Source organism: Acipenser ruthenus, chromosome 20 (genome assembly GCF_902713425.1).
Source record: "Acipenser ruthenus chromosome 20, fAciRut3.2 maternal haplotype, whole genome shotgun sequence".
Taxonomy (NCBI): Eukaryota; Metazoa; Chordata; class Actinopteri; order Acipenseriformes; family Acipenseridae; genus Acipenser; species Acipenser ruthenus.
Genome location: NC_081208.1, coordinates 6241651 through 6264948, shown reverse-complemented (window position 1 = coordinate 6264948; position 23298 = coordinate 6241651). Strand labels below are relative to the sequence as shown.

Below are 23298 nucleotides of genomic sequence, written 5' to 3'. Positions count from 1 at the left end.
TCTGCATCCGCAGTGAGGCAGCAGTGTCTCTCTTTGGTAAAGGTGTACAGAAGGCAAGGGTCTGTTTCAGTGATCCTTCACCCTCCGCTGATACTGACCTCAGCTGCCTCCTAAATCTTTCTCCCCTGGCTCTGTTGACTAGTTTTCCTTGTTTTTTGCAGCCTGGCTCCTGCACGCTGCTGCTCAGGTTACCTCCTCCGGGCTTCTGTTCTGCTGTATTGTGTTGTAAGCCAGCTTCAGATGTTCCCAATCCTTTACAAGACAGCACTGGTGTAACCCGGAGGGGTCTGTGTAAGAGTGTGAGGGTGTGAGTGAAGGAGCTTTGCTGCAGTGTATCTGCTGCCCACTTTGAGTTAAGAGGATTATCCAGATATGAAGCAAAGCTGTTGTGCCTTCAGTTAGCAACAGGCTATCAGAAGATAGGAGCATCTAAAAAAACTGAGGGGGTGGGAATGGTTTGTGTTCTACATTGGTACCATATAAAAGTGTGAACAAAAAGGTGTGCCTTACAAATCTGTCTAAAAGCAGGCACCAGCAATTATAATTAAAAATCTCTTTATTTTTTGCAACCAAGAGTAATATCTGACAGTCATAAGCAGGCCATATCACATGGCTGTAATAAACGACCAGATGAACTGAAGTCCTAAAAGAGTATTTCGAATGGAATTCATTTTATTTTGATTTGCAACTGTGAAAAAGATGGATTTTTTATATGCTGTTTTAGGTGCTGTGTGTTTTAATCACTTCAATCTTGTATTTTTTAATTCATTTAGTATATGTGACATTAATGTGATTAAAATTGTTTACGAAGAAAATTGATTTAAATTCAGGAATACAGGAATGGTTAACCAGTATTTTTGCCATCTGGAAAGGATCAGGAAGTTTCAGATAAGGAGGCTTTCCAGACAGACAAGGTCATAAGCAACTGTTAATACTAGACAACTAAGCAATCCCCCTTCTCTGAGATGAACTTTGACTCTGATACAGACACACACACTTGCTTGCCCTACCTGACTCCAAACATTTGTTTTCCTTTGTGTTTAAAACTGGGCTCGAATGAGGAAAGTACTGCGTGTTTGTTTGGTAAACACACTTAGCGATTCTTTAGCCCTTTCAGACAGCTTGTTATATTAGGCCTGTCCCTTTCAAGTCAAGACCTAATTAAAACAAAACTAGTCTCACAGCCCTTCCTCCGCAGCCCAGAGTGTGATAGCATATCACTTTTGTACCATTTTTGTGAAAGGAAATATCTGTTGCAAAATTAGTAGTAAACAACTCTAGCGTCCTTGAAATCAACCTTCTCTGACTTGCTTGGTGTTATGCAATCAGTCACTCAAGGAAGCAACTTAAAGTGGTCTGTGTTGGTTTTTAAATCCTGAAGATACAGTATACCAATGACGGCACTTTTCTAAACGTTTGTCAACTGCTTTCTAAGTTTTACCTGGGGAATGTGTAACATAAACCTTTTCACTGTTACCCATAATGCCTTACGCTTGGCAGGGCTCCTGAACTGGGATTCAAATGCAATGGCCCCTTTTACGCTGGTTGTCTTTAATGCAGATTTGACTGAAGTTGTCTTAATTCCCTTTCACAACAGCGTCTCAGTACTGTAGTCCAAAAGCAGCTGTCTGCTCCGCAAAGGGAGTCTATAGCAGTTGGTCTTGAATCTGGACATCTGGGTCTCTGTTATATATTAGGACACCGGCATACCTTTCCAGCAGTTCCTTACAATGTGTGTGTTTATGTGGGTGGATAGTGGTTAGAGAATACATATATATAGCCAAAAGGTCTTGGTAAGCTGGCCACATTTCTTTCCTACACATTCCCCCCAGCTCCGATCCAGCATTAGTGTCCAATCAGTGGGCTAAGCTGCATACTCATCTGTAACTGTGCTGTCAGCAAGCGTAGTTGTATGGATGTGAAAGGGACGTGTACTGTTTGTGTAGCTGGGCCGAGGGTGTGGGTAAAGCCATCCAGGAATGTGGTTTGTGGAAGCCAGTTTTCAGGTGTGGTAGTGAGGGGGAGAGTGAAGGGGAATCAAGTGGGAAAATACAGGACCAGCCACGGGGTTAGAAGTGATACAATAAAAATGCTGTGGCTCACTCAAGCAGAAACTGCCAACTGCAGTGTGTGGAGGTTTTGTGATGTGGACTGATATCCACTATGTGGTAAAGTGAAACTACTGACTCAGTCTAAAATGAGTTGTTTCTTGATAGTTGTATAACATTACAATTCAGGTACGTCCTGGAAAAAAAAAATGATATCCCTGTAGTACCAAAAACATTTTTTTTAGTCTAACCTGCTTAAGTGTATTCAGTCATAGTCTCTTCACACATCTGCATGTTATTTTTGGCTACTTAAAAACTGAACAGAAATCATTATCGACATACCTTTAACAAATGCTGTGCTCATTTTAGCACATCATAGTCCTTTACAGTCTCTTAATGAAAAGTCTTTCAGTTTCCTTTTTTGCAGCCTCTTTAAAGCAGGAATGTATTGAAAGCGTTCACATTTCTGACACTGGGCCTGTGTCTGTTTACATCAGTTTACAATGCACATGTTCAGCGAACTGTATGAAAAGTGTCCGCTGTACAGTAAAACAGAATATACACCTACAATATTACACTCAAATGGGATGAATTTAATGATGCAGCATTGGTAATGGTTTTGGAATTTGGAATTTAATACACTTAGGTGGGACATAAACAATATCCGATGAGGTAGACTGTAGTGGAAAAACTTTATAATCAATAAATACGTCAGTTGCATAAAATTGTATTTATCCATATCAATGCATACATTGTTTTCCTGGTGTACCAGTAACAATTTGAGTTTCATTTCAAATGACACTATTGGCATAACTTGACAAAAGAAAATGTGTAAAACAAACTACTACAGAAGCCATTAAGTGAGACGTTCTTTGGTTCATTCATGATTCTTCTGCTTGTGTTCTTCTTTAGCCTGTCCGTCTGGTTCCTTCAAGCCCACCCAGGGGGATGACTCCTGCTTGCACTGCCCCATCAACAGCCGTACCACCTCCGAGGGGGCAACCACCTGCGTCTGCCGCAACGGATACTACCGCACAGACTCGGACCCCGTGGACATGCCCTGCACCAGTACGTACCCCTCCTCCCAACTGCACAGTCAACCAGTCACCGACCTACTATCTGTCCCACAGCAGCTAACAAAGCACCATGTCGAGGTGTTTTGAAAGAGAAGCTTAGCGAATGTTTACATAATTTGCGGCTGTGTTTGTTTAGTTCTGTGCTGGCTGTTGAGTACATTCTTGCAAGACTAACTTAAGATGTAATGTTCTTGTACTCATGGCTCTGTTTTTTCCTCTAATGTAAATACGTATGGAATGTATCATAACGTAGAGTAACTCCTTATGGGTGTGATATATCACTGCTGTCTTAACCAAAGTATTTTTCTTCTTGTGTAGATTTGCTTTGTGTCTGTTTCAGTCAACACATCATCTTGCCTCTTTCGATCATGTAAAGCACCCTTGTGATTGCAGTAGAGCTCTCTGAATCATGTCTAGTCTCCAGATGTACACCAGAGTGTCCCTAGTGGATGTGATGAAAAATGCATCTAATCAACAAGAGGAATACATTACGTACGATAACTCTTGATATTTCATGCCCATATAAATTTAAATTCCTAGATCAAACTATACAAAACTAGACGTAGCTGCCTAGTTTAACCATGTTAAATAAAAGAAAACAAGAAAGCAAGGGATTTTTTCTCCAAAGCCAGTTTGTGTTTGTGTGCGTGCTTTCTTGTTGTGTCTGGCAGATTACTTTGGCTTTGACTGAGAAATGCTATTTTGTAAATTGCCAAATACTATTATTGCTATCATTTTCTTTCTATAGTATTCGTGCAGTACTGTATTTTGGTGTTTTAGACACAAAGATGTACCTGACATTGTTAATTTATAATGCCCCAACTAAAATGTTCCCAGTAAAATTGCCCATACCTGCTTCAAAATCTGCCTCACCTTTCTGAATACATTTCATTTGTTGGTACAGTAAATTTGCCTTCTCCATGACCAGCACAGCGCTTATGTAGGCAAGCCTATGTGGTTGCATTGCACACATGAGTGAGTGATTGTGTACTTCCGGTTGAAAGTGGGGGTTCGGTGGACCGGTCAGTTCGTAAGTTTGGTGTTCGTAACTCTGGGGTTCTACTGTATTTAGAAAAATAATAATAAGAGGCCATACAAGTTTTTTTTTTTGTGTGTGTTTCAAATCCTTGGTAATGTGAAGCATGGTAACAGGCAAGCTGGTTCTTAGAGTATCGTCACGTCTCTGTGAACGCTGGATGCACGTACACGAATTTCCGGCTTACTTGAGGAGTAACTGGTGCTTCATTTGCCATTAGCTAAATCCAAGAAGAAAAAGAGGGATTGGGAATGCTAAACTTGTGATCAATGCATCTTTGAAGCACCCTGTCAGCAAGCAGAGTGAGGCAATGTTGGAAAGAGACAGTCCACATTGCATAACACAGTCACTTTTTCTAGGGTTGCAAACTGCTGCCTAATGCTTTTCTTCCATCCACCACTGGGTTAAAAGTTATTTAAAATCAGTCCAACATCCAACTGGTTTGATAAATTGAGACTCTTTCAGCACCACAATTGTTGCTCCCTGTTACCCACTTGGAAAATAAACATATCAAAAACATATACTGAATATATTAGGAAAATATATTTAGAAATGTCTTTAAAAGAATATTCAATATAATTCAGACACATATTCTAAAGCATTCCAAATCTATTTAAAAAACGTATGGAGATATATTTTAAAACATATTATAATATATTCCACAATACAAAGTGTTTCACAGTATATTTTTACAGGTTAACAATGTAGTGAACCAGTCCCGTTCTGATTTGTGTGTGTGTGTGTTTTTCCTCCTCTCGTTTCGCAGCAATCCCCTCAGCTCCACAGAATGTCATCTCCAGCGTGAACGAGACCTCCCTGATGCTGGAGTGGAAACCCCCACGGGAGGCAGGGGGCCGCGAGGACGTGGTCTTCAACATCATCTGTAAAAGCTGTGGGGCGGGCCGGGGATCCTGCACGCGCTGTGGGGACAACGTGCAGTTCGTACCTCGGCAACTGGGCCTCACAGAGCCTCGGGTCTACATCAGCGACCTGCTGTCCCACACCCAGTACACCTTCGAGATCCAGGCAGTCAACGGGGTGTCTGACCAGAGCCCCTACTCACCACAGTTCTCTGCAGTCAACATCACCACCAACCAGGCCGGTGAGTCACCAAGAGGGCAGGCCTTAGGGAGGAGGGAAGGACAAGAGTGGTCAGTCTTCAAAATGGCCGCAAATAAATATATTAGGGTCTTTTTAAAAGTGAAGGTTCACTATCAACTGTGTTTTTGGTTGCAACCTTTTTAGTTGTATGAATCTTCAAAATATAGATATTTCATCTATGGTAAAAGCCTAATGTGGGCCTTGTCACTAATGCAGGTCCTTCCAATAGAGTTGTGTAGCTTTTTCACTAGCTTCAGTGCTTTATTTCTGACTCTAGGTTGAAGTTTTCATCCAGAAAATCAGTTATGTTAAAGTCCATTGTAATATTTAGTACTAACAGAAATGTTAGTAAAAAGGGGACAATTTTGTAGAATTTTCAAATGTAAACACCATGACATAATTATAACACATAATACAAAAGGGATCCAAGCTTTTTACTCTAAAGTGTAATTTACAGTTTGTGGTTGACCATACATAATGGTGAGCAGAGTTCCAGAGTAGGAGTCACGCGCATACAAAAGAAGAGATGTGCAGCTCATTTTGATAAGCATTTTGATTAGCTTCATTTGTCTCCGTGTTGGTGATGAACTAGACGAATAAAGCACGGGAGAGCTCGCTCGCCCCCTCCATCCAAACACTGTGCCAGTGTGCAGGGGGATCAGGAGCATGTTGTCCTCTATTGTGGGAGGCAGCACCAGCAGACCTCCTTGCCCTTTCAGCATGGTCTTTCTTTCACACGTCTGTTTCCCCTGCATTTGTGCTCCCGAGTTTTGAAACAGCCCCTGCTCGCACTGATGGCTCATAAAGCCCATTCTGAGGAGTCCATTCACAGGAGCCGCAGGAGGGGGAGGGGATGCTTAATTGGTGCCCGATTACAGTTTGGACAGTCTTTCATTCTTTTCTTCCACTCTCCCCCTCTTCCTGACTGAGTCCCTGGCTCTCCTCATTATCCCTGGCAGCTGTGAAAATCGGATTCTCTGAGAATATGGGGGGAGGGTAAAACACCTGACAAGTAATTGAGGATTTTGAACTGCTTCTGTTTTTCTGAATGTGTTTATGTAGTAACCAGATTAACAAAGTTCAAATACTAGATACAATACATAGTGTACCACACTGTATAACAAACCTCTGTGTTTGAGATGTATTGCACTGGGGGGATGGTTACGCGTTTTGACTCAGGTCACAAGTGAAATGTGTTTAGTACAATTGGCAGCCTCTTCCTGTAAGATGCACAGGGCTGAATGGCAGGCAGGGGGTACAGGTCAGGGCTGAAGGGCACTGTCTCGCACGCAAAGCTGTTAGGAAAAGCTCTCCCGACACATGCCAGCCCCTGCATCGCCACTGGTCCTCGACTTCTATGCTAAATTAAAGCAGAGAAAAATAAATGCACATTGCATAATCCATTATACTGTATACAACAAGAAGGGTTGGCCCCTCCCTATGAGAATGTGGTGCAAATGCCACCCAATATTATGATGATGGATATGGAACGATGCTAAGAGATGGAGACGGGAGAAGGGAAGGTGTATGTGGAAAGTCATTTTTAAAAAAAACGACCACTATAACAGCATTTTTATGTAAAAACATGACGGAATAGACTGTACTGGCAATTGTAATGCTATTTTAAAGATCATTTAAAAAGATAAGCAATGGGTTGAGGGAAAAGTAAAGGAACTAGAGTATATTTTCTTTTAAAGTGGGCTTATTTTGTTAATACACTCGTATAAACACACAGAAGCCCTTTTGAGGCGATGACAGGTGAAGCAGATAACAGATAATACCTGTACAGCATAGCGCTCACACAACTTGAGTGCAATACATGGAGCAGGTCCAGGCTACTCCTCTGCAATACCTTGTTATGGTTCAAACTACGGGTCTAGGCTTGCCTAGAGACCAGCTACTGTAGTAAGCCATGGATATTTCCTCATTAAAATATGATTTTTTTTTGTAATACTTTGTCAGCGTTCACAAGCAGGTTGTTTACAGTTTCCTGCTTTCCTGCTCCCTCTTACCCCCAATCCCCCCCCCCCTTTCCAAAAATAGCCCCCACTTTGTTTATTCGGGCCTGTTAAGTCAGACTGAGGCCTCGGTTCCCTCAGTCAGCCCTTGAACAGCAACAAAACAATGAACCAAACAGCCTAGGAGTAGGACTTGGGAAAGTGTAAGGCCCTGCTTTGCCTCAGCTATTTGCCTGTCAGTTTGATTCAGAATGACAGCCCCTGGCGCAAGACTGCCAGAGTGGGGACTCAAAGGGCAGTATTCCCCTCACACCTGCCTTCATCTCTGGGCTTGACCCCAAACACAGGGCTGTAAATAAGGTCTGCGGAGAAGGAGGGAGAGGGGGTTGAGGCTCCATTGTGTTTTGTGTGAAAGCAGAAGGTTATGTAAACAGATTGTCACTCTGAATTAGTTGATACTCTTTTTCTCCCCTATTTTTAATCAGAAATGTATTTGCATTGTAGTCTTTATTGGAATGTGCTATTAGAACGGAAAAAATACCACAAAACAAATCCAAACTGTTGCATTGTTGTTGTTTTCATTGTGTTTTTATTCATCAGCCAGCTGTTTTCCTTCTTTTCCTGCAAAAAGGATTCTCACACTAGAGGTTCTCAAGTGAGCAGTCCGTTTGCATTTTTTTTTTGTACTGGCCTCTCCCACTATTTCCCATTTTTGGCAATAAAACCAAGCCTGTTTTAAGATGTGCTACAATGGAGTTAAACAGATCCCAGAGTGGGCTTTTACAGTTCAAATTGGTAAATGGACAAGGGTTTATAAGATGGAAGTTGTTTCAGCTGTAATGGAACTACCATAGGGTATATTACCAGAAATTAACTGCCACGTTCTTAAAATGTGGGCGTGTAAAGGATATGATACATATGGAAGAAATAAGAATTTGGCAAAAGACAATTTGATTTCTGCAAGTATACACTGTGATAGCTGAATTAAAGGTGAAACAACTCATACAGTATTTCATATTTGGCTGTCACTTGTTATTATGTTTAGTCAAAAAACAGTAATAATCCTTTGAAATAAAAAGTATTTTTACAAACAATTATGTATCTACAGCTGCGGCCAGCATGATAGCATGATAGCGCACATAATCACATTGTGATAGCGTGGTTCAAATGATATGTCAGTTCAGACTATGTGGGTCAGATCAGTGAAAATCTACTGTATGTGATTGTATTCACTTCTGGTGATGAACAGTAAAATATATTTATTAAAGAGCAAGTACATTTAAATTTAGTGGTCTCCTGATCACTCATGGGCCCATATGTATAAAACTATGTAAAATGTATAATATATGTAAAAAAACATCACTCATCACAACTTAAAGACTAATTTTCTCATTGACATATTATTCATCTGATTCATAAATCTGTATTGTGCCGTTAATTGACCCTCACCAGCATCATAATTAACACGTGTCTCAGACCGGGCAGAGAATGAGATGTGTCTTAATGGTATAATTTCCTAGCATTATTTCTGTGCTTAGGAATATGTATTTAAGCCTATAGCTATAATAAAAAAAATTAAATACATTTGTTTGATAATCCAATAATTACGTAATTTAAGTATTTTGTTATTTGTAACGCGTACATTAAATTGCATTGTTAAATCGTCTCAACAGGATAGGCTACTTACAAGTTGGAAAACACAAATCAGGTTTGTAGCCTATTCATTGTCTAAGTGGGGAAAATGTCAGGCTTCGGTGTGCTTGTGTGGGCTGTGTATCAAGATATATTGGAAGATAATCCTCCCAGAAAGACCCCGCAGATTTGAGCTGCGACTTGACCCTCTGAATTACTCAGATGATGTGAGCAGGTATCAATTTAGCAGGAGCACAATTACTCACCTTTAGGGAGAACAAGAACATTAAAAACAAAAACACACACACTATTTTTTGTTCCTATATGGATCACTGTCTGTGCACAGAAAGCTAGTACTGCACTTAACATATTTTTCAGAAGGTTATATTTTATAAGTCCCGCAACATGTACACGTGTTTACTTGCTGATGCTCCAGTGCCTTCTGCTTTCTTGTGCGCTGGAAAGGAAACGTATGCTAACATTGGAGGATCATGAACTGTGATAAAAATTACATTTCTGGTCGTTACAGTTCTTTTTCAGGAAGGCATGTGCATATATAAGCTATATAAAAATATCATACTTTTTTAAATCAAAAATCGTACACTGCCCATAACCTCTCACTCATGTCCAGTACCTGTGTGTGCAATGTATTCATATTTTTTTTTAAACCTGACATCTCGATATTTTGGACAACTTGTCTGCCTCCAACATGACGGTGTAAACAGACAGTGTATGCCATCGACATCTTAAGTAGAGAACACAGCTAATTTGCATACCTCCGACAACTGGTTAGATACAATCTCTCGGTAACAATCCTTGACAGCAAATCACATCTAAACCCATTACTGGCCTGTAAAATAACCAGGCAGTTGTTTTATAAATGGCCGGAAATTACTGCTGTATTTTATGCATTTAGGCCAGGGTGTTTGCATCCATTCTGAGTGTTCCTTATTGCAATTACTATGTTAATGATAGACAAGTAGAACTGAAGAGCAGCTTCTGAACGCGAATTATCAAAAATAATTATAGAGATAGATAGACAGATAGATAGATAGATAGATAGATAGATAGATAGATAGATAGATAGATAGATAGATAGATAGAAATATGTTTATTTCTAATTGCAATTAAAAATAAACTAAATAAATTATTGTAGTTGAGTCTTGTACTAGGGGATGCACCAGTGACATAAAATACTTAAAATGTTCGTCAGTACCCCAAAGTTACATGTTTTTTAAAAGCTACAGTATATTTAGACTGAGGGTAGCCCATATTAACCTTATAAAGGGGTAGCCTAATATTTCCCCTTTAAGCAAAAAACATTCCAGTCCCTCGTTATTCCAACTAAACAGTCGTTTAGGCTCTGTTAAAAAGGCTTCCAGGCATCCCCTAAAGCCTAATTTACTCTGCTTGTGTGAGATGTAGATTTGATGATTAATTACACTGCACGCCTGCAGGAAGGTGGAGAGGTGAGTCAAAGCCTGCATGCTCCCAGTCGGTTAGGGAAAGCGCATGTGTTTAAACATGCTTTGTTAAAGGGGAATTGTCTTTGTTTAATCAGGTGTTTTGTTTAGTATGTACTCCAAAATGCTGTAATTCAACATCAAAAAGCTGGCTATGCACAATCACATTTCCTTTATTTGTAATAAAAATACAATCTACTTTTAATACCCTTTTTTTATATGGTTTCTTTGTGACTTACTGCAGACGAAACTGACGCTCTGATTGGCTACAATATCCTCTGCAGTCCGTAATATGTAAAAGTGTATTAAACAGACAAGAAGTAATGTATTACATGGGCTTTAGGGTTCTTAGAATAGTGAATAGGTAATATCTGTGTGTAGGTCCAACCAGGATAGTGAGATGTTACTGCAGGAGTGTTTCTGCATGATTGTGTGTGTGAGTGTTATTAATTACTCATTGTTAGTGAACTCCAGTTCTCAGGGATGGCTTTATCTGCTTCCATATCAGGTGCTGGAGGGTGATTTATGGTTTAATTATCTAATAAATTGCTACAGCACGATGTTACAGCTGTGTCCCAGCGAGCGTTGGAGGGCAGGGAGGTGTATTCATTGTTTACTTGTAGTCAGGCCTTTCCTCTGTCAGTGTGTAATACATATTTGTAATCCTATACGTTTTTTGGAGACATTTTATCATTGTAGTGTGACCTGGAGACTCGCTCGGGTTCTTTTCCTTTCCAAATCACGGCCCAACACACAGAATGGGAATTTTAAGCGCTGAAGCGCATTTAAATATACAAAATAAATAAAACAAAACAAACACCTAGCTCCTTCGGAGCACTGGCTAAACATTAGTGAAGAACCTACTCTAACGACGCCAGACAGCTAAGCTGTTTACCGGCTGAAACAAAAACACCGTTTTTTTTTTTTTAGTTGAACACAAACATAACAAAAAGGTTTCACACAGTACATTTTGTATTTTACGGTTGAAAACACCATCAACCGGGCCCTCCACACAGCAGCAGCCCTGAGCAGACTGACTGCTTTCTTTAAATACCCTGCACCTGGCTCTAATTTACAATATTAAACAATAAAACAATTAAATTAGGGCTTTTCAGCCCATGTCCTTCTGGGAGGTGTAGTCCTGTGTTCTCCCCGGACTACGCTTTCTTACACTAGTAAACACCCTTTTGGATAAAGTTTGTTTTTTAATTCTAGATTTCCTGGACTACATTTGCAGAAAAATATGGGCTTTAATATAGCACATATACTACTTCAGACATTGGTAGGGTTATTCAGAGATTTGCATGTTAACGCTCAGTATTTGTAAATTCACAAATCTGGATTGAAATTAAATCGAACACCCCTCACTTGCCGTTTTAATTCAAAGCAGGTGTCAGGTGAATGGTAACATGCAAATATCCAACTGTACAGTCTGTGTTGGATCCTGATTATCCATCCTCTATACTGTGCCTGCCCTATATCCCATCCTCTGAGCATCAATGTGGTGCATCACCACAGACACTAATACAGATCTGGCAATGACTCTGCACACTGGAACCTGGAATCATTACTCATGCATCTCGGAATATCCCTTCATTCAGAACAGTATGCAAATTGTTATATAGACAGGTTATACAAATGGACACTGCTTAGGTGTGGCAGCATTATTTTCAGTTTAAAGGATTTGAAGTTTCTCTAAGCCATGAGTAAACTGTATTAAAATATTCATATATTTATTTTCTTGAATGTTAGCCATTTTATTTATTTTACCACTATCAGCAGTCACAAACGTATGAAACCTCTGTTGAATAAAACACACGTGATGCAACTAATTTGCATGTTTGATTTTAAAAAACTATTTGTGACTAAAGCAGCAAATTAGAACAGTTTACAGAGAACTAAAATAAACCATATCTTGGTAAAATGAGTCAAATGTTTCGACTATGTACAGTGCGCCATTCCAGATGATGGGAGAGAACAAATACTTTTCAAACAATTACTGGTGCTAAGACCAGGTCGGCTTTATGACAGAGCTGTGGGGAAGGTCATTTATATATAATTAAGCACCACCTCTGGAGAGGTGTAAAATACGGAGTCGCTTCAGAATGGGACCCATAGTACCTTCAGTAGTAAGGCCACCACCTAACGTTTTGTTGCCCTGCTGACTGGTATCAAACCCTGTTCTCCACAGTAAGTGTAACCCAGTCTGCACAAAGGTTTTTGATAGAAGTGCTCACCAGTGCTGTGCCTAGGGCCTTTAGAAGCTGAGAGCGTTTCATTGAAAAGGGGAGTTAGCGCTTCTATGTCATAAACCTAGCAGACTATGCAGTGCTTTGTGGGAAATCAGGATCCAAAAATGAACTGTGACTGTCTGAATAATTTCTGGTGCTGCTGTAAATTGGTAGCTGCTTCTCTCTTTCTCCTCGTCACACCCTTCGGAAATAGTTCTCATAAATAATGGAGGGTTCTTGGTGCTACGCTGAGTTTTCTGTCTGCGGTGATACACAAATGGAACCGCTGCCATTAGACAGCAAGTGAAGCATGTGGAGCCACATTAACTTGGTATTACTTCACCCCAAAGACAAGATAAAACAATAACTAGTAACAAACCATTAAACTGTCCCTTCCTGCAACTGAGCTGTTTTGTTTTTTGAACTGTAGTTTTGTACTGTTTTTTTTTTTTTTTTCAAACATTAAATGTGCCTTTGCTTCAAAATAGGGCCCACAAAGTTAGAATTCTGTGCTGCACATATGAAAGGTGGGACTCTGTTAACTGTAACACAGGAAGTGAATAGGTTGAGGAAATCAAACTCCATCGAACGTATAGTGTTTTGTTTGGAAGGACAATTTTCAGACAGGACACTGTTTAACTGCATAAAACTGCTGGAGCATATAACAGTGGCGTGAAAAATCAATGCAAATTGTTCTTTCTGGTTTTCTACCTTTACATAATTGTATTCCACTCTATGCATAATTGCATTTGCCTCAGTGCCCATAGTCTTGTGGGAAGATAAATGGCCTTCACCTGATAGTGAAAATAAATCCTGGAAAAGCACGAACAATAAGGGTCTTATTGAGCTGATCTGTAAGAAATGTATTTTTATAGTTTTGCTTGTTCTACATTCTTAAAGCACATCAATGAAGGTATTGCACAGCTATGCGTTTTCTGGGACATATATTTTTCATGATTCCAGCCTAAAAATTAAAATCCAATATCCAATCCCCCCATCTTTATCTCCCCGCTTGCTGAAAAGTGTTGATTCTGCTGAACTGAAAAGCAGTTATAGAGCTCTAATAATTAAAGAGATTAAAGCCCAATAAAGACTCAGTATCTGCCCTTATGAAAGTCTGCCTCACTGATAGTGTTGAGAAATCAAGCTTCTTTCCTGTGAAGAGGCGCGACACTGTTATCTTACCCAAGCAAACAATCTCCCATTGGTTTTTGTTCCATTTCAATTCAGATTTGAAGGATTTCTGCAAGATTTTGTCACTTGGTGCTTAGGGGGATTTTCCCAAACACTTTTATCTGACTCATCAGCTGTACAAACTGGTCAGTAACTTCCCAAACATGAAAAGCAGGGCAAGTTTCAATATCCAATCACAATGTGGTGGAATCCTGCAACATAACTGGGGAACTATGTACTGCAGGGTGTATTGAGAATAGCAGTGGTTCTAGAACTGTGGTCAGTTTGGAGTGTAACGCTGTAACTGCTTTCAGTTAACATTCGAAACTATAAAAACACTCACTAGTGGTACATTTAGAAAGACTAAAAAGAAACGTTGTACATTTCATTAGCAAATGTTTGACTATAAGTCTTCTCAGTAAAGACATTGAAAAAGTTTATTTGAGTATTTCTAGCTTTCCACTTCAAAATGATTGAATAACGACATTGAAGACTGTGGTCTGTACATTATCTGTGATTATGAAGTGACTAGGACTGATTTTGTTATTCTTTAAGTGTAAAAAAGTGCTAATTATTCTGTTTTGCACAGTTAACATGTCTAGACAGAATGGACATTTGACTTTCACTTTGTATTCTATAATAATTATTGCTTTCAATAGTGAATTTTACTTATTAACCATACATACCACCATGGATAATCTGATATCAACTTGATAACTCTAACACCCCTTCTCTCCCTTTCCACTCACTGCCTTCTCCCCCTCCTCTCCCTCCTTCAACCTTTGTGCCCTCTACCCCCTTTCACTCTCACTTTTCACCCATTTCTTCCTCTCACCTATTTTCCTTTCCCCTCTTTCCCCTCCCCCCTTTTCCATCACCCCCTGTCCATGTTTCCCTCTCATCCTTTCCTTCTGCACTATGTCCTCTCCCTCCCCTCTCTCTTCCTTTCCCCTCTACTTCTTTCTTTTCCATTTCGCCCTTCCTCTCCCTGGGCTCTGTGGGTAACCTAAGCCCACAGATCAGGGCTTGTGCCTAGCACTCAGAGCTCTCTTCATTTCCAGCGCTTAAAGACCTGCTGTGTCTCACTTGATAAGCTCATTTAATGAAGTTGCCTATTGTGCCCGAGAGATCCTCAGGAAAAATCAATAGACTCCTGGGCTGAGCCCAACAGCAGGCTGGAGGAGCTTGGATGGAGATATAAATGTGCTAGTTCAGATTCTTCGATCTGTTTTCAGACAGGTTTTGTTTCTGTGTTCTGTTGCTCTTGAAATGTTCCTGGCCCCCCCATACCCCCACCCTATACTCCTAATGTTTCTCCTGCCCAGCATACTAACCACTGAGCTACTCAAACCCTCTACCTGCCACACTGCTGTGCAGCACATTATCTACATTACTCCTTTTTTACTTTGTGTTGTCATAGAAACATATTCCATCCTTGTGCTGCATAACCACTTAGCACAGCTTCCCACAGTACTCTTCCTCTATTGTAAGAAACTAGTTCCAATAAAGAATGCCATAGTTTCCAGTTACTGTTGAAGCAGGGACCATAGCTCATTGATAACCTAGCACTTCTTTGACTTGTTGTATAACCAATTTATTGGACAAAGGAAATACACCAGTAATGCTACATAATTATTGAAAAATAAGGAGCACCTTAAGAGGTGTCTAGGGTTTATAAAAACAAAAACAAAAAAAGGATTTGTCCACATCACAAAACCACCACAATTTGGCTTTAGTCTCTGCTTGAGGGAGGCTCAGGACTGAATGGCAGGCCGGGGCTGTTCAGGTCTGATTGAGATCTGGCCTGACAACAATATCATTGCTCCTTGTGAGCACTAAATTCAAATTCTGAATCTTCAGATTAAACGGTTAACAGTAACACTATAAATGAACCAACTAGTTTTGTAACATTTTCCAGTTTTATTTTACTTCAACAAAAATGGCGCCAAACTGTTGATGGGTAAAGTGAATATCTCTGTATGTTGGTTCACAAACCTGTGGCATGTCATGTTTGCGCCCCCTGTGCTTTTTCATGTTGATTCCGAGTGGCTGCTGTTCATTCTCTTTCTTTGTTTTTGTTTTGTTGCCTTGTTTTCTTGCCGTCACCAACCAAATCCCTGCTTGTCCTTCCTGTGACCCATCCCTCCCCCTCTCGCCTCCATCATCCAATCAGAGCGCAAGGAACACTCCAATGAAATGTGGACTGAAAGAGGTCAGTTAAAAGCATGCATAGGGGTTAGGGGCTTACTACAGATGTAGATATTTTATCCTGAGCTGATATACCTTAATCGCTACATCTTCCCTTTCAAGTTTTGAGTAATGTCTTCATTGGTGTTATGCTGATAAACATATTAGCTGCAACATTTGTCTACCCTCAGAATTTATGATTGAGTGAAGTTATGGGAGAACACAATTTTTATAATGAACTCATTTTTTTTTTTGAGTCGTCTGTTTATGACTTGGTTTGAAAACCATTTGTTTTTGTTAAGGGTAAGTGTTGCATTGCGTACTGCTCCTGTCTCTTATGCTGTACATATCAATGTATTATTGTTTTTTTTTTTCACAGATTGTTTTGATATTTCCTAACATATTTCCACAGGAAAGCGTATCCCCAAAAAATATTTCTCTTTGATTGCAAGGTAATTGCAGTATCATAAAATCTCTGCAACTCCGAGCACTTGCAAATAATTATTTGATTTAGTTTTTTTCTAATATTTGACCTTGTTTGTCAACCAAATTTGAAATGCCCAATTTGAAAGTCGTTTCATAGTTCTAACCCACTAAAGATCAATGAATGACCTCTGTCACTGCTGTCAAGCAAATCACCTCTGGTCACCCCTGCCGAACCTAAGCGGATGTTACCAAGCTCCTGAACCCTGGATCCTGGAGCGCAATGAAGTGAACTACCATTAGTTTTTCCTACCTAACCCAGTCGGAGCGCTGAACCCATGCAGCACACCCTTTGGGAACCCAGCCAAGATCATCAACTCATCATGTGCAAACCACACCTACCAGCCACTGGGAGCCCTTTCCTGCAAAAACAATATGCTGATTAGGATATGTGAATGAAAATATCAAGACAATCATGATTATTTTTCTTGCTCTCTTTCCTTCTCTTTGTTATACTTTTCTTTTTTCTTAATGGTGCCGTACACCAGTGACCACTGCAGAAAAACATTTTTTGAAGAACAATTGGTAGACGGACACATTTCGGGTGCCCTGGCACTAGTGGGAAGTCTTGGCTATTTAGAAGAGGGGAAATCTCTTTTCTAAAAATCTGGAGTGTGGTGTATAATTACACTGTGGACATCTGTTTTTATTAAACCCTTGACTTGCAGCTCTGAAATGAATTGGAACTTGTTGAAGCACATATCACGTATGTTATAATATAGAAATTAGACTGTAGCACACCCCTGCTTCCCCTGCTAACTGTCTGTAAGTAGTGACGTCATTAACAGTATTTCTGGAATTTCTACAGGCATGACAACTGCCGTTAGAGACATGGAAAAATACTCTGAGGGGAATCTTAACAAATTATCGAGTGAGTTTTACACCAAAAGTTCCACTGACAAACTTGTTGGTAGTGCAGTGAATCCTGAACTAAACATTCACCAAAGAAACTGAACAGGTGTGAGTTTGAAGAGCAAGCTTGTAAGCTCTGAAATATCGCAGTTAACTAAGATGTTCTTCTTGTTAATCGCTTTGCTTATCCTTTTTTGTTTCAGTCATCACTGCCTGGTTAAAGTAATTGTAGATACCAAAATAATTCCAAAACACTACACATGTATTTGAATTTGAATTTTCAAATCTGATTTCTGGTGCCACTTTAGGTAAAAGGAAGCTCACTGTTTCTATGTCTTGCCTTATTCTTGAATTATCTGTTTGTACTGTACTTGTGTTTCCTAGGTCAGTTCACCTCAGCAGTGTCTTCTGAGTAAAAGCATGTTACTGGCTGAAAGCATGTCAGTCAATAGGGGAAGCAGCGGATTGGTTATTGACTAAGGAAAGAAGCCAGTGAAGGAGTGGGGACAATTTCACTTTCCATGTGAAATGACCCAGGGAGTACAAGACAGTCTAAAAATACATGTTTGCTATAGCATTGGCTTCTTTCAAAACTGCAGATTTGAGACTTAAAATAAACCGATTTGCATGGTTGAGAAATGTTATGGGACTGTTTTGTTAGCTACAATTACTTTAAAATTCAGAAGTCTTCTGAGAGAGGTGGAGATGAATGGTTACAATCTGATGTACCTGCTGAACTGAGAGAGAAGACATGGGGGGGTGCTTGAAAAAAGTCACGAGGGTGTGATAAATAAAACTGAAAATTATACAAAGTGAATAAGCACAAGAAGGTGACGACATTAGCAAAGATAACTGCTATTTCAGACCCTGCACATTGCTCTTTAAGACTGCGTATTCAAAGTGCCCCTTACTGGTATTGATGAAAGACACTGTTATGCGGTTTTCTGGCTGATAATAGCCGTTGACCACGTGGTTCCAGTGGCAGTGCAAACAGATTTAACTGTACTGTGGTTAAAAAGGGTTTAATAAAAAGTGTTCCTTACAGTTTAACCCCATACACGTTGTGCATGCTGAAGAATAAATGAGTATAGAACAGTCACTGCCTCTCAATTCAGTGTTAGCTGTCTTCCATGTCGCTTTCCCTGTGTTTTTTTTCTCCTCAATACTGTATAGTGTCAGTGGCAAATGCAGTCTGTTTGTGAATGGTCTTCTCCCTTGAAACTTCTTAATAACAAGCAAAACAGCTTCTTCAGGACGGTTTATTACTGCAGTCTTGTCAGTTTCTCTGGAAAGTAAAGGCAATTGAATTTAAAGGGATTTATGCAAACTTACTAAGCTACTTAGTGATTAAGTATTTTAGTTTTTGTTGAAAGTATACATTCATTAAAGGGCCATTTTCACCACGGTTTAAATTGCGATAATGAGTCTGTTTCATGAATAAAATAAATATTCATGAAACTGTTCGTTTGTTGAAGATGCCAACACCAGTCTAGAACAGTTTAATGAATATCAAACTGTTTTATTCATAAAAACAGAATTTAAATTAAATTTTTTAAATTGTTGTAGTCATTAAAAACAGACTTCTGAAGTATGCCTCTAATGCCCTCAAAACTAACCAAGAATCGCGAGGTGTCATACTGACTGCCAATCAGTTTCTTGTATACAAACCAGTCACATTTGTCTGGTCTTTTCAACTTCAACTTCAACATTTGTCATTGATTGGTACTCTTACTAGCAGTGGATCTGGAACACTTATTCTAGTGTTCCTGATATGGCAGCACACTTTCTGTCTGGTACTCCTATGGACCATGTATCAATAGATTTCCAGCAGGTTTTATGGATAGTGTTGGTAGGTCAAAATATGAAATAGCATTCTATTCTACAGTAGCTACCCAGGTGCTACCATTGCTCCATAGCCCAGAACTGTTGCCTTCTCGTCGCACTGCTGTCGATTCTGAAAACAAGGGAGTTTAAGGGCAGTCAACATTTTAGATGTTTGTAATGTATAAGTGTACAGAAAGATTAATTAACCAATTACCACAGTATTGCTGTTTTGAACATAAATTACAAAATAGCTTTTGTACTTTCCTCTCTCTCCCCTACCTCTGTCTTCCATCCTTCCTCCTCTTCGTCTACCCTTCCCCCTACTCCTTTTATTTATTATGGCTGTATATTTTCTTCACCCCTTTCATGTACCGGTATATGCTATCATCACCCTCTTCACCCTCCTTAACTCTTTCTGTCTCTATAACCCCTTCCCTCTCCAGCCCCCTCGGCAGTGTCCATCATGCACCAGGTCAGTCGCTCAGTGGACAGCATCACTCTCTCGTGGTCTCAGCCCGACCAGCCAAATGGAGTCATCCTGGATTACGAGCTTCAGTACTATGAGAAGGTAAGCCCGTTGCCCATCAGTGCTGCTCAGCTGTAGTGGGGAATTGCTGCGGTGAGTGAATATAATGGCTTACTGTGCCCCTTCAATTGCTGGTGAATTTATGCATGCTTTAGTTTGTTCTTCTCTCTGGGCTGTCTCTTCACCTGTCAGTAACGGTCCTCTCTGTGTCCCACAGGAGCAGAGTGAGTACAACTCGTCGGCGATCAAGAGTCAGACCAACACTGTGGTCATCCGAGGGCTCAAGCCCGGCACTATCTATGTGTTCCAGGTCCGAGCACGCACAGTGGCAGGCTTCGGGCGCTACAGCGGAAAGATGTACTTCCAGACCATGACTGAAGGTGAGGAGATATGGGGGCAGCTGGAGATGGATTCAATTAGTAGAATACGATCTAAACAACTGATTACTATGCAGCTCAGGTTCATAACTTGCCTGATCATTGTCAGGATTATTTAGTGATTATAACAAGTTAAGATATAAGTAGAAAAAATGAATATCAAGGATGAACTCACTTAAAATGTTCTAAATATACCGCTTGGTCTCAGATCTACTCCCACTCTGTAACTGAGTTTCTTACATAAATCCGGCATCTGTTCCTATTGTGTTGCTCAGCTATCAAACACCCGAGTTGGCCAAGGCTGATTCACAAACCTGACCTGTACTCTCCGGAGCTGTGGCCTTCAAAGGCATTAAATATATCCTTCAAATGGTGCGCACTAACCGTGTCCTCCAGGGCAATAACTGCTTGCTCTGTATCGCTGTTCCCCTGCCTGCTGCCTAGGCAAGGAGAAAAATCATTTCCTTCTGCCTGCCAAAAATGAGCGAGCTCACGCACGGCCCATATGCTCTGCGTCCTCGGGTTTGAAAAGGCAGGCAGAACCTTCCATCAGCCCTGAGAGATCCCTGCCTGCTCCTGATTATCAATGACCTAATAATCACAGGCTGCTACCACTGCTCTCCTTAGCACTTACATGAACAGACCGACGTTAGGGTGGGAAAATCTGGCCATTCTGCCTAACTTGCAGTTTTCAACTTGTGTAATTTAATACTAATCAGTGAAGCACAATCTTTCTGCAGTTTTAAGTATAAATGCTCCGGTAAACATAGATAATAATCACAGAAATCATACTTTGACGTCCCTTTAAAAACGACCATTTCAAAAATATCATCATCTCCAGCATTTTGAAACTGTTAAAAATTGAATCAAATTTATAATTTCTAGTAAAAAATATACCTTTAAGTATAGTGCAGTAATTGAAGAAGACATACTAGGTGCAATTTCTTTTTATTTTTGCTTGTAGTGTTTTGATCTCAAAACACAGTCAAAACTTCATTGATGACAGCGTAATATGGGAGTTTGCTATGGGTCTGTGGAACTGAGTTTTTTAGCGTTACCCTTTTTCAAACTCAATTGGGCTACACTGCTTGACTCTCAGTTCATTAACTCTTGCAACAGGATATGGACTGACATCTGGGAGGAAGTGATTATCTGTTTGATATTATTATTATTATTTGTTTACTTAGCAGACACCTTTATCCAAAGCAACAAAGTAGTAGCTTGAATTGATATCTATGGGAACGTTTGAGTTTGTGAGAGAAGGTTAATCAGAATATCGCTTAATGCTCTTTCTGACTTGCCATACTTGTTATTGAGGAGATAAAAAAAAAAAAAATACTGAATAGCAGTCTACAAATATTAACTAGGAATGAAGGATGTGTGTTTAATAATAAAACTAGCATGTCAAAGAATATCATACTTATTGAAACTGCCCTTAGTTGACCTTTATGTCACTTCCAAGCAGATGATAAAATGGATGTCCTTTTCAAAGTAAAGTATGTCACATAAATACAAGACTATAGTCCAGTTGTTATGTTCAATTTTTCTACATCTTCATATTAAAGACACCAGTACCCTATCACCCTGTAAGCCCAGTAGGGAATGCTCCTGCTAATTTATATTTTCAAGCTTTGCTAACTAAATGGTAATTAACAGACGCTATATAAGATTTCCCTGGAAAAAAAACCTAATGGGCTGATGTTGAGCTTATAAAGTAATAACATTTATTTAAAATTGTAAAAACATGAGATTCAGTTTTTTTCAAAACTGTCTCTTTTGTGAATTGAGTGTTTGTGAAATGTTATTGCAGTACTTCATAGTGCAGGCAGGCAGGAACCATGAGAGATTCCCCTCACAGGTCTGCTAGGAAAAAAGAGCTTACCTCAGGCCTGGACTGACCCTGTTCCCAATTCTGTAGACTTCCAGAAGTGTGGGACTGAGTTGAGAGCTGCTGCAATATAACATGGCGCTGTGTGCTTATTTTCAGAGGAGTATAAGACCAGCCTGCAGGAGAAGCTTCCTCTCATCATTGGCTCTGCGGCCGCCGGCATCGTCTTTCTCATCGCAGTGGTGGTCATCGTCATCGTCTGCAACCGGTGAGTCATTCTGTAACACCCTCCACAGCAAGCCCTACGCGTCAAGCCAGCTGTGAAAACTCTGGCTGTTCTTGTTAATACGTATCGTTTAGTGATGATAAGCTATACAAATAACGTGAGGGTCAGCCATAATCGGTTTGCTCAGGGAAACACAAATCACATTCAATTTGATTGAAAATATTTAGAAAAGTCTTCAAAAAGATATATTGATATATATTTCATTCACACATAATATAGCTAGTTCTATAATGTAAAGGAAGTGTTTTGGCCTTACAGCCTTTACCTCAGGTTTTGTGACCAGCCTGCCTGGTTTTTAGCTCAGTATAATTGCTGGGAGAGAGCACTGTGGTCCCAGGCCTGTTAGTATGCTAGGCCTCCACAGCCAGTTAAGCCACATTTCTGAGTAGCAATCAGTCTCCATGTGCCAGCCCCTGTTAAGATTTTAGCACGTTGGCAGTAATATGCTGTAATAGTTTGTATGTGCACCCAAGAGAAGGGGCTCAGTATGTGTGGGAATGTGTTCCTCTTATCAGGGTTTCTTGTTGCTTGTTTACCAATCTGGTGGAATTTTATAGCTCTTTGTGTTTGCGCCCAGGAGGAGGGGCTTCGAGAGAACAGACTCGGAGTACACTGACAAACTGCAGCACTACACCAGCGGCCACAGTGAGTACCGTAAATTCCTCTGTCTGCCTGTCTCCATCTTTGCAAGTCTGCTTGCTTGCCTTTGCATCTGTCTGCCTACTCGCCTTTCTGTCTGTTTGCCTGCATGTCTGTCTGTCTCTGTATGCCTGTCTACCTACCTGCCTGCCTGCTTCCCTGTCTCTCTCTCATTATGCCTGCCTACGTGCCTGTTTATCTGTCTTTGTTTGCCTACCTGCCTCTCTGCCTGTCTCTGGCAGAGGGGCAGAGAGGCAGGTATCTGTCTGTCTGTACGTCTGCCTGTCTGTCTCCATCTTTCTCTGGCTGTCTGGCCGCCTGGCCATCTGTCTTTAAGTGTGAAGCTGAACCTGGCAGTAATATACTGCAGCTGGAGGCCAAGCTCCCCGTCTTTTCCTATTCACTCAGCGTGAGGACAGCACGTTTCTTCCTTCTCGCCTGGAGAAATTTGATGCTGTGACACATTTCTACAGAGACTTATTTTGGTTCCCCCCGGCTTATCAATTTAGACAGTTTTGACATGGTTTAATCAATAGTATCAGATTGCTGTAAATGCTGTATTTATGAAACTCAGATTT

At 40.3% G+C, this 23298-nt stretch overlaps 1 protein-coding gene across 6 annotated transcripts in view; it reads left to right on the top strand.

Annotated features, from left to right (window-relative positions):
• LOC117425646 (ephrin type-B receptor 2) overlaps positions 1-23298 on the top strand; it is a 124837-nt gene that overhangs the window by 87095 nt on the left and 14444 nt on the right. For 2 of the 6 annotated variants that reach the window (XM_058993325.1, XM_058993323.1), the window contains exons 4-10: positions 2961-3116; positions 4927-5262; positions 15892-15930; positions 19508-19632; positions 19808-19970; positions 21955-22063; positions 22662-22726. In XM_058993325.1, the coding sequence (XP_058849308.1) occupies positions 2961-3116; positions 4927-5262; positions 15892-15930; positions 19508-19632; positions 19808-19970; positions 21955-22063; positions 22662-22726 (993 nt within the window). Of the gene's footprint in view, positions 1-2960; positions 3117-4926; positions 5263-15891; positions 15931-19507; positions 19633-19807; positions 19971-21954; positions 22064-22658; positions 22727-23298 lie in introns of all 6 variants that reach the window. The other 4 variants (XM_058993324.1, XM_058993322.1, XM_058993327.1 and 1 more) reach the window with 3 other exon arrangements.